The 14,995-nt window shown below is 31.7% G+C and overlaps 1 protein-coding gene across 1 annotated transcript; it reads left to right on the top strand.

Moving 5' to 3' along the window:
- Positions 1–32: 32 nt before the first annotated feature.
- Positions 33–2,756, top strand: LOC110416939 (STAY-GREEN-like protein). Its single transcript, XM_021429087.2, has 5 exons — positions 33–344; positions 960–1,136; positions 1,424–1,582; positions 1,828–1,974; positions 2,215–2,756. The coding sequence occupies exons 1-5, from the start codon at positions 177–179 to the stop codon at positions 2,335–2,337; spliced, it is 774 nt and encodes a 257-aa protein (XP_021284762.1). The 5' UTR covers positions 33–176; the 3' UTR covers positions 2,338–2,756.
- The last annotated feature ends 12,239 nt before the right edge of the window (positions 2,757–14,995 follow it).

The raw sequence follows: 14,995 nt of genomic DNA, 5'->3' as shown, positions 1-14,995 counted from the left end.
GGTCCAATGAATCACAAATCCACGTGAACCCAGAAACCAAAATCTCTGAACATCAATTCTCCACGCACCCATCATATCATTCCCTTTCTTTCTCTCTGGAAAAGCTCACAGAGAAGACAATGGTGGGCTTTCAACAATGAAGAAGAAGAGAAAGAGTAGTCGGTTATGCTTGTTCCATGGCCTGCCATTCTGCTTACTATGCCTCCTTATCACCTTCACCATTCAAAGACTATGCTGCCAAGAACAGAAAATTTCGGTCTTCAGAAGGATTCAGGCCTCTTCGCCTTCAGGTTTCTTCCATTAGCAGCAGTGCTAGAGCCTCCTACAACACTCTTGTCTCTGAGGTGTTCCTTCTCTTCTCTCTTTATTTAGAAAGTCTTGTTTTGTAATGGCATTGTTATATATAAATGTTAGATGGACGCATTTCAACTTAACGGCATAGTATCATCAGGGTTACTAGCCATATGACAATTGGCTTGTTCTTGAAATGGAAGTTGCTTTAAAGAATGGCATTTTTAATGTAGTTTTAGAATATGCCTAAGTTTTGTTCATGCACCATTAACAATCTCTACTCCCTTCATTTTGGCTGGCTAGGCTTTGCTTAGACCGTTTATGAATTAAGAGATTTACTAAAACTAATCATTAGCTTCAAATAGGAATGCATGCACATATTAATCCTGTCTATTGCCTGTTGTATATTTTGCACGTGATGAAATAGGCATTGTATGGCTAGTTCTGGAAACATGTAAACATAGAAATTGCATTCCTTATAGCATTTTCTCATGTCCATTTATGAATCCCAATCACTGACTGATATCCTAAAATTCTGTTTTTCATTCTGTTTTCCCTGCAACAATAGAAAACAGCACTATCCTTCCTGCCCATATTAATTGAACATTATACTGAAAAAGTTGAACCAATTTCCAGTTATTCTATTGGATTTTATTTCCGATTTCCAGGCTGCTAGGCTTTTGGGTCCTCCAGCAAATTTCGAAGCTTCAAAACTTAAAGTTGTTTTCATGGGAGAGAGGCTAAAAAATTATTCTGCAATAATCCCAAGAACCTACATCCTTTCCCACTGTGACTTCACAGCTAACTTAACATTAACCATCTCCAACGTCATCAACCTTGATCAGGTATGAATTCCATTATTTTGCTATCTTGGTATTTAAACTTTGTATCAAATGCTCCTTTTTTGTTTCTCTTCTTTTTTAACATTGTACCAAATTATAAGGCTGCACAGATTTTTTGAAATTTGTTTGAATCTAAAAGTTCTGATGGAGGTATAAACAGTTAAATCTTCATGGAGTTAGCATTCAGTATGTCGTTTCCATTTGTGTGAATATATTTGCAGTTGAGGAAATTTAATTTGAAACACCTAATATTTGATTGCGCTTTTATACATTGCATGTGTCCATGGCAGTTGAAAGGGTGGTACAATAAGGATGATGTGGTAGCTGAGTGGAAGAAAGTGAAAGAGACCATGTTACTCAATGTCCATTGTTATGTAAGCGGTCCCAATCTCTTGCTTGACCTTGCTGCTGAGTTTAGATACCACATTTTCTCCAAGGAATTACCTTTGGTAAGTTTTCCTCCCTTACATCAGAAAAGAATAAGACTATAAGATGACTCAAAACTTAGAACTCAGCTTTGATGTGTTTGACTTTTACATGGCATCTTTGTGATCTCAATATGAATTTACTCCTGCATTTAGCCATCGAATAAACTGATTTATCTTTCAACATGCTGTGTTTACTTGCAATGCTAGTGACGGTCTGTTGGTTGAATGACTAATACTTGCTGAATTTTTGTTGCAATGCAAAGTAGGTACTTAAAGCTTTGCTTCATGGAGATTCAGTCCTTTTCACTGAACACCCTGAGCTACTCGATGCCGTAGTTTGCGTTTACTTTCACTCTAGCTTGCCAAAGTACAATCGCATGGAATGTTGGGGACCACTCAAGGATGCTGCAGAGGTAATATCAAATCCTGATAGTTTCATAGTTTGCTGCATACATTCAAAGGCTGCTTCCTCTCTCTCAAAGAATTATCAATGCTAGCTTTCAACTGGTACTCTCTGTGAGGAAAATCATTAACCTCAATAATGAACCAGTTTTTTTCTCAATGGAATAATTGATTTGGCACTATCATATATAGAATTATTTGAAATAACAATATGTAGTAATTCAACTGCTAGCATTTTTTATTTTCATTAGGGAAGACTGGGCAATCAAGTTCAAGGTTTATTAACAGCAGATAAGGAAAGTTCCTCTCCGCCAGAAAAGTGGGGAAGAAGGCCAAAATCCATCTTTCAAGCTCTGTTTACCTTCCTTCTCTGACTTGTGTAACTGGTCAATGGGCTGGTTTCTTGCCTCATGGCTGCAATACAAGCCAGGGACAAGTGAAGTGGAGAAGAATACAATAAAAGTTGAATACTAAGACTCAAAAGGCAAGGCATCCATTTCATGAAGGAAGGATTTTGCTTCTGATTCTTTTGTGATTGATGCATTAGTTGAATTGGATTGGAAATGTAAATGCACAATTCTTCTGCAACTGAGGCCATTTGTTCTTTCATTAACTAATGGCTATTTTCTTGGTTGCTTTGTAAACCAACGGTAAAGCTATACTCTTGCAAAGGGCTCTCCTTCTAAGTCGCTTGCATCCTTAATACAGAAACATCAGCTATTTTTCTTGAAAATTATGGTATATGCCACTTATGGAACTATATATTGAATCTAGATTATAGAGCTGTGACAAAAACCCTTTTGTGTTTTGAATGGCAGAAGTATTAGGCATTCTGGCAAACTCAATACCAGTTGTATTCATCATAGAATTCAAGGTTCAGAGAAATTTTGGTGCAAAATCCTTCATCAAAGTTCCAATTCATACATAAGAAAAAATAACAGTTAACTAACTAGTATTCCATTGACTTTAATAAAGTAAACTAATTAAACTTCCCATAGAAAATAAAAATTATCTCCATAAAAGATCGAGACTTTAAATTATTTTTCTTATGTCAACTGGTTATTCTTGTCAAACAACATGTATATTGTAAATTTGTAATTGACTTATGACTTTGAAGTCCCTATCCATTTCTTGTACAAAATTCAAAACACCATTCCTTATTAAGCCTTAGTCTTTGTACTAATGCTAGCTGCATCATATGTGTAACTTGCATGTGATCGATATATATGTATATAGATCCTTCCTTGCGGCCTGAGTGCTTGTAAATTGTAAGGTTTGCAAAAGTAAAAGAACTTCAACTTTAAGCACAACTTTATTGAAGAAGATAGTAATTCCAAATGTCTATCCATAGCTTCAAGAGTCGTGTGCATATATATACATGCAGGCCTAGCGGAGACAGATTCTAATGTTTACAAAACATCATCCCAATTTAAACACCAAGCGTAGCCCCAACCTTTCTTACATGCACAAGTTATGCGGTGCGGCACTAAAAGTCATTGCCCAAAGGACTGTAGCCGTATATTCTTCACCTTTATACAACCCTTTCCTTGGCAATTGAATGGGTTACTTGGATTAAGAACTGAGACAATTAAATGTGAACAAAAGAACGATAGTCCTTATTCTCCTAAAGTAGTTTTTAATTTTTTTAAAAGCCAAAAGGTCTCGCTAGAGGAGACGTATAAAAGGCAGCCAGAATAGGCATGCTTGTCATGTAGAAAGGCAGTAGGCTGCAAAGGGGGGAGAGGGCTGCTGCATTAAGAATAAATACAAGGTACAGAGCACTTTGAAAATAACAAGTTGGGGGTGGTCTACCCTTTACTGGTTTTGGAAGCACGCCCTGAAATCCAAAGTTTAATTTTTTTAAAGAATTCTGATATCCACTTATTTCAATGTTTAATATTTTAAAGAATTCTAATGTTCACCGTCACTAAACTCATATATTCTTTAGTATTCCCCCTTTATTTATCCCTCTTTTTTTTTGGAGTATCCCAAAATTATTATATTCTCTTTTTTTTTTGAAGACGTAATTCTCTTACTTTTCTATATTTCAAAATTACTTTTCATGGTTTTTTTATTACTTTCTTGCATTAAAAGTCATAGAGAATCAATACAAAATCTAAAATTTTATTATAAAACACATTAAAAGAAAATTTTTTTCTTAAATTCCCAAAAGAATTAAATAAAGATAATGAACTTGAAACGAAAAGAGTAATATTGATTAAGTTCATTTTAATATAAGGTTAAAATTGGCGTGAGAATAGAACAAAATTAATCTTGTAAAAAATTATTAAGTTCGTAGATCTCAAATCTAAAACAATTAGTTGGCGTCTGCCAGCTAATTGAGAGGGAGTTAAAATTAAATACACATACGATCTGGTCATTTTCATAGCAAGCGCATAGAATATGGTTGAATCAAAATTTTGATGCCGGCTTATATCTCTACCTATCTATACCCTATCCATTAAAATAGTTAAATATTATGACATAATTTTGGATTTTTGACTCATATATAGTTTAAAAGTTTATTGCTAAGAAGTACTACTGTCAAAAAAAATGTGGAGGATTACTCTACTATGATAGTACATCATCTTTGATTTAAGGATAAAATACCTCAATTCTCTAAATTTTAATAAAAATTATACAAAAATTTATTAATATTTAAAATAAATATTCCGTCTCAAATAGTTAAGCACCTTTAAGTTAAATATTAAATGTTTAAAATATTTTTTAAAATTTTCATTATTTTCTTTCTCTTAGGTTGACCAACGGTGTTCCTTGCACCGGCTGACCACCCAACTTTACCTTGCGCTTTCCTAAAAAGCACAAAATTGGTGCTCCAGAGGAGCACGGGGCTCCCATGGGAGAACCGGATCAGGCTCTCCAGGGGAGCTCTAGTGCTCCCTTAGCGAGCCAAATCTAGGCTTTTTCTTTAAAATTAATAAAAATAATAATAAAATTATATAATAATAATTTTTAAAATTAATAAAGAGTGAAATTATTTTTTAAATATTGTTATTTTTTTAAACTAATAAAAATATTAATGATTGATTAACGGTTAGATTTCTATATTTATCAAAAAATATTTTTTTATAATAGAATGTTCATTTCGAAAACTAATGAATTCGTTTAAAATTTCAATTAAAATTAAAAAAGTGTGGTATTTTATTCTTGATTTAATGATCATAATTTGAATTATAACTAGTTTATTATTTTATACTATTAATTAATGAGTAAATTGTAACATCAGTTTAAGATAGTCCAAACTTTTGAATCTTTTAAATTGATTATTAATCTTTTTATTTTAAAATATTTAACATGATTATATATAATTAAACAAAAACATGATTAAGTCTTTTTCAACCAAATATATTGGAAATAAGAACGAAAGAGAAAGAAAGAATGGCATTGATTAATTCGTCGTATTGTAACTTGTAGCATTCGATGGGATTGGAATGAGGTGTTCCAGGTTCGAGTAAATAGGAGAATCAGCAGCAAGTGCATGCCTCGATGTTTACAACGTTAGACCGAACCGGTTGACTGGAATAAAAGAAGTTTCCTGTTCTAAACTGTTATGATGATGATTGATTGGGATGGGATTTGACAAAGAAATTCATTCGTTATTTTATTTATGTACATCCAATGATACAATAATAATTCAGTATACTTTGTGGATCAAACTCTCGTTATACATAAAGAAATTAAGAAAGAAGATTTGAGGGCCTTTGCCTCTGATAGTGAATGCCACGTATATTAGATGGAGAAGACGATGGTAGAATCCAACAAAGGCGAATCTCGAGATTGCAATGCAAAGCTGAGAAAAAGGGGCAAATTCACTGCTCCGCCTGTGAGAGGGAACATAAAACGCAGGATCTTCAATAAATTATTTCGACGCCTTAAAGTCACAGTCAGACAGATGAGTCATCTTCTGTTCAGCCGTCAACAACGGTAGCATGCAGTTCGTCATGGCCGCATGAAGCATGTCAGTTCATTGCAATATATATAAATATTCATGCGTATATTCATATGTCTATACAGTAGGTCGTCGTGATCAGTCGTAACATGCATGCATGTTCTTACTGTTTCTTGCTGTTTTAGCCTCTTAGTTGGGCTTTTAGCAATGTTTCAAGTTGTTAATATACAATACTGAACTGAAATATTGACTGTGAATGAAATCAACATTTTACAATTACGTTCATCTAAGCCTCAACTAATAAAATTTAAGATTTTGACTTAAAATTTATAGTTGAATTTTCAAGTTTGAATACAGAAATAAGGCAAGATTTATGAGCATACGAGAATGTTCTAATGTAGTGAATAGTTCATAATCCAATTAATGAATCTTCATATATATCAAAAGTTACAATTACATACTATTTTTGTTTCATGTTTCATGATATTTCGATCGTAGACTTTAGAAACAAATATGCATATATAATTTTTAATGACAATAAATTATATGGCCTAATGTGCAGTCTGTGTAAATTCCCTTAATTCGGAAATTATCAGGTTAGTTTAAGAGTAAGTGAGGGAAAAAGTATAAATATGAACTGAAAAAAAGAAAGCCAAGAAGTAGAGGACAAGTTTGATTTAAACTTGTAGTATTGCTTATAGGTTAATGGGTATATACGGCATCATATTATCAATAAAATTCTTGATGCTCTCTCTCTCTATATGTGTATACACGTATCCGTATATTCTGGACATCTTATTCTAATATATTTTGTTATTCATTCATGCATGAATCCACAAAAAAAAATAGTAAAAAGATATAAGATGAAGATTTCTAGACGCACAAGCTAGAAGGAGATGAAAGGGGAGTCTAACCCCCCTCTTTCAATCCGAAAACTTGAGAGGATTTTCTCAAGGAATTACGAAAGTATTTTTTCAGTTCTGGTGTTGAAATACGAAAGCTTCACCGAAACACAAAGTACTTAGCGGTGCTATTAAAACTTTTGTTGATTGGCGACAAATTAAGATAATGTTTTGGTGCGATAGTGAAGTATTAGTCGCAGTTCATGTAAAGCACATGAAGGTGAGCCGAAGGTTCCTTCTCTTAAAAAACGCCCAATATTGCACAAACAATGCAGCATTGGAAGCTTCCTATATTTCTCAACCGAAGGTTCCTTCTCTCTTTCTATGAAAGGAAAGATTAAAACAAAAAAACAAGGTTTCCTGTAGATTAGATTTAAGAAGATATACTCTTAAGAGATCCATCTCTTCCATTTTGTCCCAAAAATGTGAATTTGACGCCCTAACATGTCATATCATCGCCTTTTTAGCCACTGCTGCTAGCTATAGTTAACTCGTCTTCCATTTCTTTACTATTAATTAACAGCACATTCGGGGGTGAAGGGTCATACTGTTATGGGGAGACCACCGGCTCTCAAAATTTTTGAAAATTTTGTAATTATTATATATATAATTTTTAATAATATTGGAGAGTAGTATATTTATGGAGGTTGTGGACTTTCTAAAAATTTTAAAATATTTTATTTATTATATATTTTTTAAGACTCTTTAAAATAATTTTTTATTTAATAATTAATATAAATAATAAAATGACTTTACAAATTCTAATCAACTTTACCCTAATTCTTAAGTTTATTCGCATCTCTTTCTCTCTCTCTTTCTCTTTCTCTTTCTTTTTATCTTTCTTTTTTCTTTTGTTCTTTTGTTTTTACTTTACTCTTTCTTATATAACTAATTACTGAAATACACTTCATTATTTAAAAGATATTTATAAATTTGTGAATTTCTACAAAGACCACTCATCACTATTGTGTGAAATTAAAAAGAGCTAAAATTTACTTTTATTTTTTTTATTTATATTATTTAACTATTTATATATTTAAATATTATGTAAAATTTTATATATCGTATTTAACTATTTATATTTTATGCATTATATTTTATGAATCTAGGAAACATTGCTAAGCACAACTTTTTTGTAAGTCTTTCTTTTTTTATTCATTTTGATTTATATGTTATATAAAATTATTATATATTATGAATCTTTTTATTGTTGTTTAAATGCAACGTATTAATTTAAAAAAATTTTACTTTATTCCGCTTTATCTTTGGCCTTCCAACAAAAATTGACTAACATCCCCTCTAAACACATTAAAATGTTTTTGGTTCTTCAAAAGTTAGACATTCTTTTATCTTTGATGGCTTTAAATTTCGTTTGCCTTCAATTTCAATTTATTTCACAATTTTTTCAAAATTTTGGACAGCTTGTAATTTTTGGAATTTTTCAAGTGTTATGGTGAAATTGTCGATATTTATAATCTTGCTAAAAGGAATTTTGAAAGTAAAGAATTTGAGTTTTTGTGATTTGTTAATTCTGTTAATCTTGAAAATCTTTTAAACTCTCTTAATCACTGGTTTCAAACTAAGATTCTACAAAGCTAAATGTTATTTTAGCACTTCTAATCTTTCTAGCAGCATTGGGAGTGCTTCAATTGAATTGTCTATTTATTTCAGCTGTTAGTTTTTTTGGAGTTCCAAGAATCTTCTCTAATTGTTATTATTACGAAAAATATGGGTACATGTAATTTCAAGAGTAACATGCCCAAATTCCAGGAGCAATATCCACCATGATTTCGTTTCTAGTTCACCATAATTCCAAGCAAAATCATTTGGAAACTTTTGATTCTTTCCAGCATTTTCCATCATTTTCTTAGGGATTTTAGAAAATATCAGGAGTGATAGAATTTGTACAAAATGTATATATACCTTCATCTTGTCAATGAAAGACATGATTTTTCTTATTTCAAAAATGACCCGTTGCATATTTTTTTCATAATTAGAGCTTGGTTTTTCTTCCTGGTGAACACTAAATTTTATTTTATGGTACAAAACCTAACAGAAACCTAAACAAAGACCTCTACCAAAACCATGAATGACAAACCACCTCATCATCACATGAGTAATTCGGATAGACCATAAGACTTGTTGGTATTCCATCCATTAAATGGGACTAACTATTCAACATTGAGGAGAGTTGTAGTCAATGCACTTTGATCAAAAAACAAACTTGTATTCATGGATGGAAAATTACCAAAATCAAAAAGAGATCTGGATGAGGATGATTGGTTGACTTGTAATGCTATGGTGGTTGCATGGTTGTTAAACTCACTCAATGAAGAGTTACTTAACAATGTTGCATATCATAACACTACTTATGACATTTAGAGAGATTTAGAAAAATGCTTTTTATAGGGAAGTGGGCCTTGTATTAAAGAGTTAAAAAGAGAAATCGTCAACACTAGACAAGGTAAATTAACAATTGTTTTAAAGGTTGCTTTTTTCTTACCAAATTTCACTTGTGATTTAGCCTTAATTAGTTGAATTACTCAATATTTAAATTGTTCAGTAATATTTTTCCCGAATGGATGTATTTTGTAAGATCTTGTCACCAAAAATGTGATTGGAACAAGTAGAATGAAAGGAAGGCTTTACTATTTATAAGAAAGAAATCAAATTTAAGTAAAATGCTGTGAGATTGAGGAATCAACTAGAATTGCTACATAGAATGTTGGGATATATCCAATTTCCTAGATTGAAAGATCTATTTGATGTTTTGTTTGAGAATAAAAGTTTTTCTCTATGTGATGCGTGTCACAAGACTAGACAAACTTAATTGTCATATCCTATTAGTAGGAATAAATCAAGAAATTTATTTGAATTAATTCACGTTGATTCTTAAAGACCATATGACACTAGCATACATACTAAAGGTAACTATTTTTTTTACTATTATTGATGATTCTTTGAGAAGCACTTGGATTTACTTAATGAAAATTAATAAAAATGAAGCTCCATTTTTATTTGATCAATTTTTGAAAATGGTGCAAACAAAGTTCGATGTACAAGTGAAGTCAGTTTCGTCAGATAATGCCCAAGAGACTGTACATGGAGATTTCAAGAGGCTAGTCATAGAAAAAGGAGTTATTCGCTAAACCAACTACACACGCATACCTCAACAAAATTGGATGGTGGAAGAAAACACAAGTATTTTTTAGAGGTTTGCAAGAGCACTTCGCTTTTAGGCTAATCTACCTAAAAGATATTGAGGAGAATGTGTAATGATAGCTAACTATGTTTGAGTCATATGAGTTTGATATTTGGGCTAGTTAGATTCAAGTCATTTTGTGTTTAAGTTATTGATTTTTAAAATCAAATGGAATTAAATTTTGGATAGATTTTTCAAATCAAGCTAGATTTTATTAATCATAATTAAGCTATTCAAAGTCACATTTCCATTTACTTGTTGTATATATCCCATGTTGATTTTTTATATCATAAAAAAGATTTAAAAGTCATTAAATCATATAACAAGAAAAAAAATTCATGTACAAGATAAGCAAGCTCATTGGTATCAATGTTAGGAAAGTATTCTATTCGCTTAATTTTCTCTTCTAACCCTAAATAAATTATTTTTCTAAAAATTCATCTACAACCTGTAACATCTCGTACCTAAGTATGGTAGCTAATAAGACCTTAAGGATAAGATGAAGGTCAATTAAGGTTAATTGAACTGCTTAAAAATGGTGAAGAGTGAAAGGATTATTTTAAAATACAATAATACTTACGCAACTGGTTTTGATTTCGACAATGGCATGGTTAAGATTTACACAATAGTTTTCTCCATGGCAAGTGATTGTTATATACGTGAAGAAATATGTACTTTTCAATTGGTTTATACATTTGATATCACTGTGTCCTTGCCATGTGAACTGTTTTCAAGTATTTAAGTTAATATATGATTTAGCATAATGCTGCAATAATGGTTTTCAAGTTTATGTTACTTGTTTATAACAACATAAAGATAATTTTATTATGATATAATGTGGCATAATCAAATACTATTTTATATTTGCAAGGCTGTCCCATTTGAGTGTTACTTTATTTATCACTATTCTAGTTTTCATTATTCAAATGTTCCACCCATGCTTATTTTCCATCCTCGCCTTGCTCACTGAGCCAATTATCACCGAGTTTGTGAGATTCACTTTAATATTTTTATTTTGCAGATAAGTGATCAGCTTAGCATACAGCTCAGACAAAAGTTTTTGTCTACTTTAATGTAGGTAAAGGCATCTTATAGTACTTTCTCTCGAGTCATTTGGCTGCTAGAGGTCCTTATGCTGTCAAGAGCTTTTAAGAACTTGTCTTTTGTTGTAAAATGTAAAACAAATATTTATATGAAGATGAAACATATTGTATTGAGTGAATATACATCGTTAATGAAATTGTAACGGTTATGAGATTTCCTAGAGACATGTTGTGGTTTGTTGAGTTGATAAATTATGGAGGCTTGCTCGGGACTTGGCGAGCTTGCTAACGAGCCTCGAGAGTCGATAGCGATCGAGGAACGGTCATTACACAACTCAAAAATCACTTGTTAGCATCTAACTATTCTCTTCATGCACACAAGCCACCTCTAGTCTGGTTCACAAAAGATCATTGTGTCGTCTTATGAAACCCCAACTTTTCATTAGAGAATAAAATGGTAAAACCTTAAGTGAGCTTGTAAATTTTTGTTTTGGACATATATCTTGAGTTTTTACCTTTGAAAAATATTGCATTTTAAGTATTAAGTTGATTTGATAAGTGTTAAGGAGAGAGGAGTCAAAATAAACATCTTTTCAAGTTAATTTTTGCATTCCAAAACAAAAGTATCAATACCTGAAGAAAAAGTATTGATACTTGTTATCCATAATGCTTTTAAAATGGATTTTGAAGAATACATATTGATACTTGATGAATAAGTATCAATTCTTGAAATCCAGAACAAAAGCATTAATACTCTTATCCTAAGTATTGATACTTGTTGTCGTTTTTACAAAAACTAAAAGGAGTAAAACAGACTTTTCACCTTAAAAATTTTCCTTTTAGGTTAATACTAAACCCTCTCAGCCTTATTCCACCTCCCTTAACTATTTTCAGAAAACTCTCAACCTCCCTCTCATCTTTCTCTCTCTAAAAGTCTCACGTTTGAGGATTCAAAGATTGGTTTTGATTTTCTGAAAATACAAGAGTAAGATTTTCAGCTTTCAACCTCTTTAAACTTTGGTTCCAACCTCTGATTTATACTCTTCCAACATGTTCATGTTTCTCTCTCCAAAAGTTTTGAACCCAATTTGATTTTCTCTCTTTACAAGCTCACAAAGGTAAGCAAAAAATAACTTTAAACTTTTACGTTACTAGTTTATGTTTGAATAATAGATTAACTAGCTAAAAAGTTAGATTAGACTAAGGAATGAAAAATGAGTATCTTTATGCACAATTTTGGTGGGCACAATTGTTTTCTTAGTGGTGTGGGAATTCAAACCTTGTAAGATTCACTAAACTGGTACTATGAAATAGTAATTAATTTTGACAAATTTCTACCACCGGTTTCATCAGGTAGCTTAATAGTAGTAACAGAAGTTTCATTTCTCGATAAAGAGAGAATGGTATCAGATATTTTAAAAGTTAAAATTCGAGGTTTATTTTATTTTGTATATTTTATATCTAAGATGATTTTTTTGGTCTCTAAGATATATTAGTAAGTTTTGGATTTAACTCCTAAATTAGATGATTTAGTTTGTTTAAACACAAATCGATTATTCTATCAAATTAAGGAAGAAGAGTAATTAAGTTGTTTTTTCTTTAAAAAAAAATCACTAAGCCAATCATTTTATGTCATATTGGGCAAAAAGTGACGACAACCATTTCTATTCAATAACATTTTTTACCATATCATCTGTCACGTAATAATAACATAATCAAAATGACACGTTAACATGTCATACGGTATAAAAATGTCTATTTAACCATTGACAAATGAAAGTTAGTCAATAGTTAATGAGAGAAATTTATTTGACTTAAAATAAAAATTCATAATCTTAATTAAACGTAATAAAACGATAATGGATTCATTGACTTCTTTTATATAGTTTAGGAACTTATTTAAATATTTAACCTTCTTTTGTTGATATGCTTGATATTCCTTCCCTGCTCATCTATTTAGAGATCATATCTGAGTCTATGAAACTACACAAGCCAACCACACTGCTTTCAAGCCAGTAGCAGGCCAGGCTAGGTATTTCTGGCGATTAAGGCCTCTGGTTAGAAGTTTCTTGTTGGAGCAATGCGGTTTAATACGATATTGTTGGATTATATCTGCATGTTTATTAAATTGGAAAGTGTAAATATATATATATATATATATATATGTGGAAGTTTGTAGACAGGAATCATAAAATTTGACCTAGCTCCTAGACATGGTTAACGTAACGTACTTGTCAATAGAAGTTTACACAAGTGGACCAGAGAATTAATAAACCAAAGAATGGACAGCTTCCAGTGGGAGAATCATACGTTTGCTTTCTGCCTGTAACTGGCACACAAAAGTACAAAGATTATTCATAACATTGGCGACAAAATACACCTTTGCAAATTTTGTAAACTAGCGAACTATTTGTGAAAGTTATTGTTTCCCCATTTTTTGGCCTTGTACAAGACATATTAATTTTTGAAAGCTGAATTGCCCTCCTGAGAAGTAATAAATTATGACATTTATTATAAAGTGCATGAAAGTGGGAGGAAGGTTCCTTCTCTTACATATTACTACATTTTTGCGGCATATTAATGCCTCGATATTATATTATTTTCTCATGCAACCATTTCTCTCTCCTCTCTGTGTCTCTCCACACGTATGGATAAGAAAATAATTGAGATTAAAGAGTCGGCAATGGAATCTGAAAGACCAGTTGAATGTGGGATTAAGAAGAAGAAGAAGAAGGAGATGGAGAAGAGGTGCCCAGTTCCTCCCATCAGGGGAAGAGTCAAGCGAAAGATCTTTGCCCTTTTGCTTAAAAAACTGAAGCTGGCAAGCCTATACTTCAGTCGTCATCACCTCATTAGCAACAGCAACAACAGTTAGCCATTTCTTGCCCCACTAATTCTATAGAAAATATGTGTTCAATTCTGCGCGCGGTAGCAGAAGCTTCATTCATATCAATGACCATATAAAATTAACGTTACTTAAACTTCTTCTTGTCCAATCGTCGTGCCCTTCTTAGTTATTTCTTTTTATTATTCTATAATAGTAAATTCATTCCAAAAGTAGAAAAGGGAAAATTAAATAAGAATAGTCAAAGTTTATAGGGATGGTCGTTGATGATGAGTTACTTCTTAAATATCTGCCTTAATTAAGTAGCATGTATTTTTTTTTTAACAGAATGTCTTTGCTATTTTGGTCTTATAATAATAAAGATGGGAAGGTTTTATTGTGTTTTGGTGGATGATATATTGATAGTTCTTCAAAGAAATTCAGTTAATTTAGCAAGGTCTTGCATTCACAACTATTAATGTTTCGGCAACATCTTTGCACTGTATCTACAGTGATGAATAAATGATACATCAAAAAATGCTTATTTCAATAGCTCATCCGTAAACAAGTTTATGGAATGTCAATAGGCAGCTCTCTTCGTCCATTTTTTGACTAATACTCGTTCGATTTTTCTTGATTTTTCGTCTCAGCCCTTTTCAGCATTGGTTTTATTCTGGTTTTTCTACATTAATCCTTGAATTGAGTCATAACCCTTTCATTTGTACCTTAAACAAATAAATATATAAAAGAATTAAATTCCTCATAGATTCATCCTTTTAAACAAAAAAATCTTCCGTTAGGTTGTTGTCATGATTTATGAGATCAGAGTTGCTTGGTAGAGGTCTATTTGGATTTTATATTCTCTTTTCATCAACACACACACACACACACACACACATATATATATATATATATATATGCCATTTTCTTGTCTAAATGGTCCTTTTTTCTTCTGCAGGTGCCTTTTAGAATAATCAATATCATTGACATAGAAGTGGTATAATTGGGTGGGCAGGTCGATTGGTTTTAGGTCAAGTCATTTGGGGTTAAATGAAATTAGAGCCATTTTCAAATCTGAATGGATTGTTATGGGTTCAAGTCACTCCGAAGCTTTGAATTTGAGCTATTCAAGTTTGACATTTGAGTCATTC

This window comes from Theobroma umbraticum, unplaced genomic scaffold, assembly GCF_002168275.2.
Source record: "Theobroma umbraticum cultivar Fairchild unplaced genomic scaffold, ASM216827v3 scaffold_51.0, whole genome shotgun sequence".
Taxonomy (NCBI): domain Eukaryota; kingdom Viridiplantae; phylum Streptophyta; class Magnoliopsida; order Malvales; family Malvaceae; genus Theobroma; species Theobroma umbraticum.
This window is presented reverse-complemented; position numbering and strand designations above follow the sequence as displayed.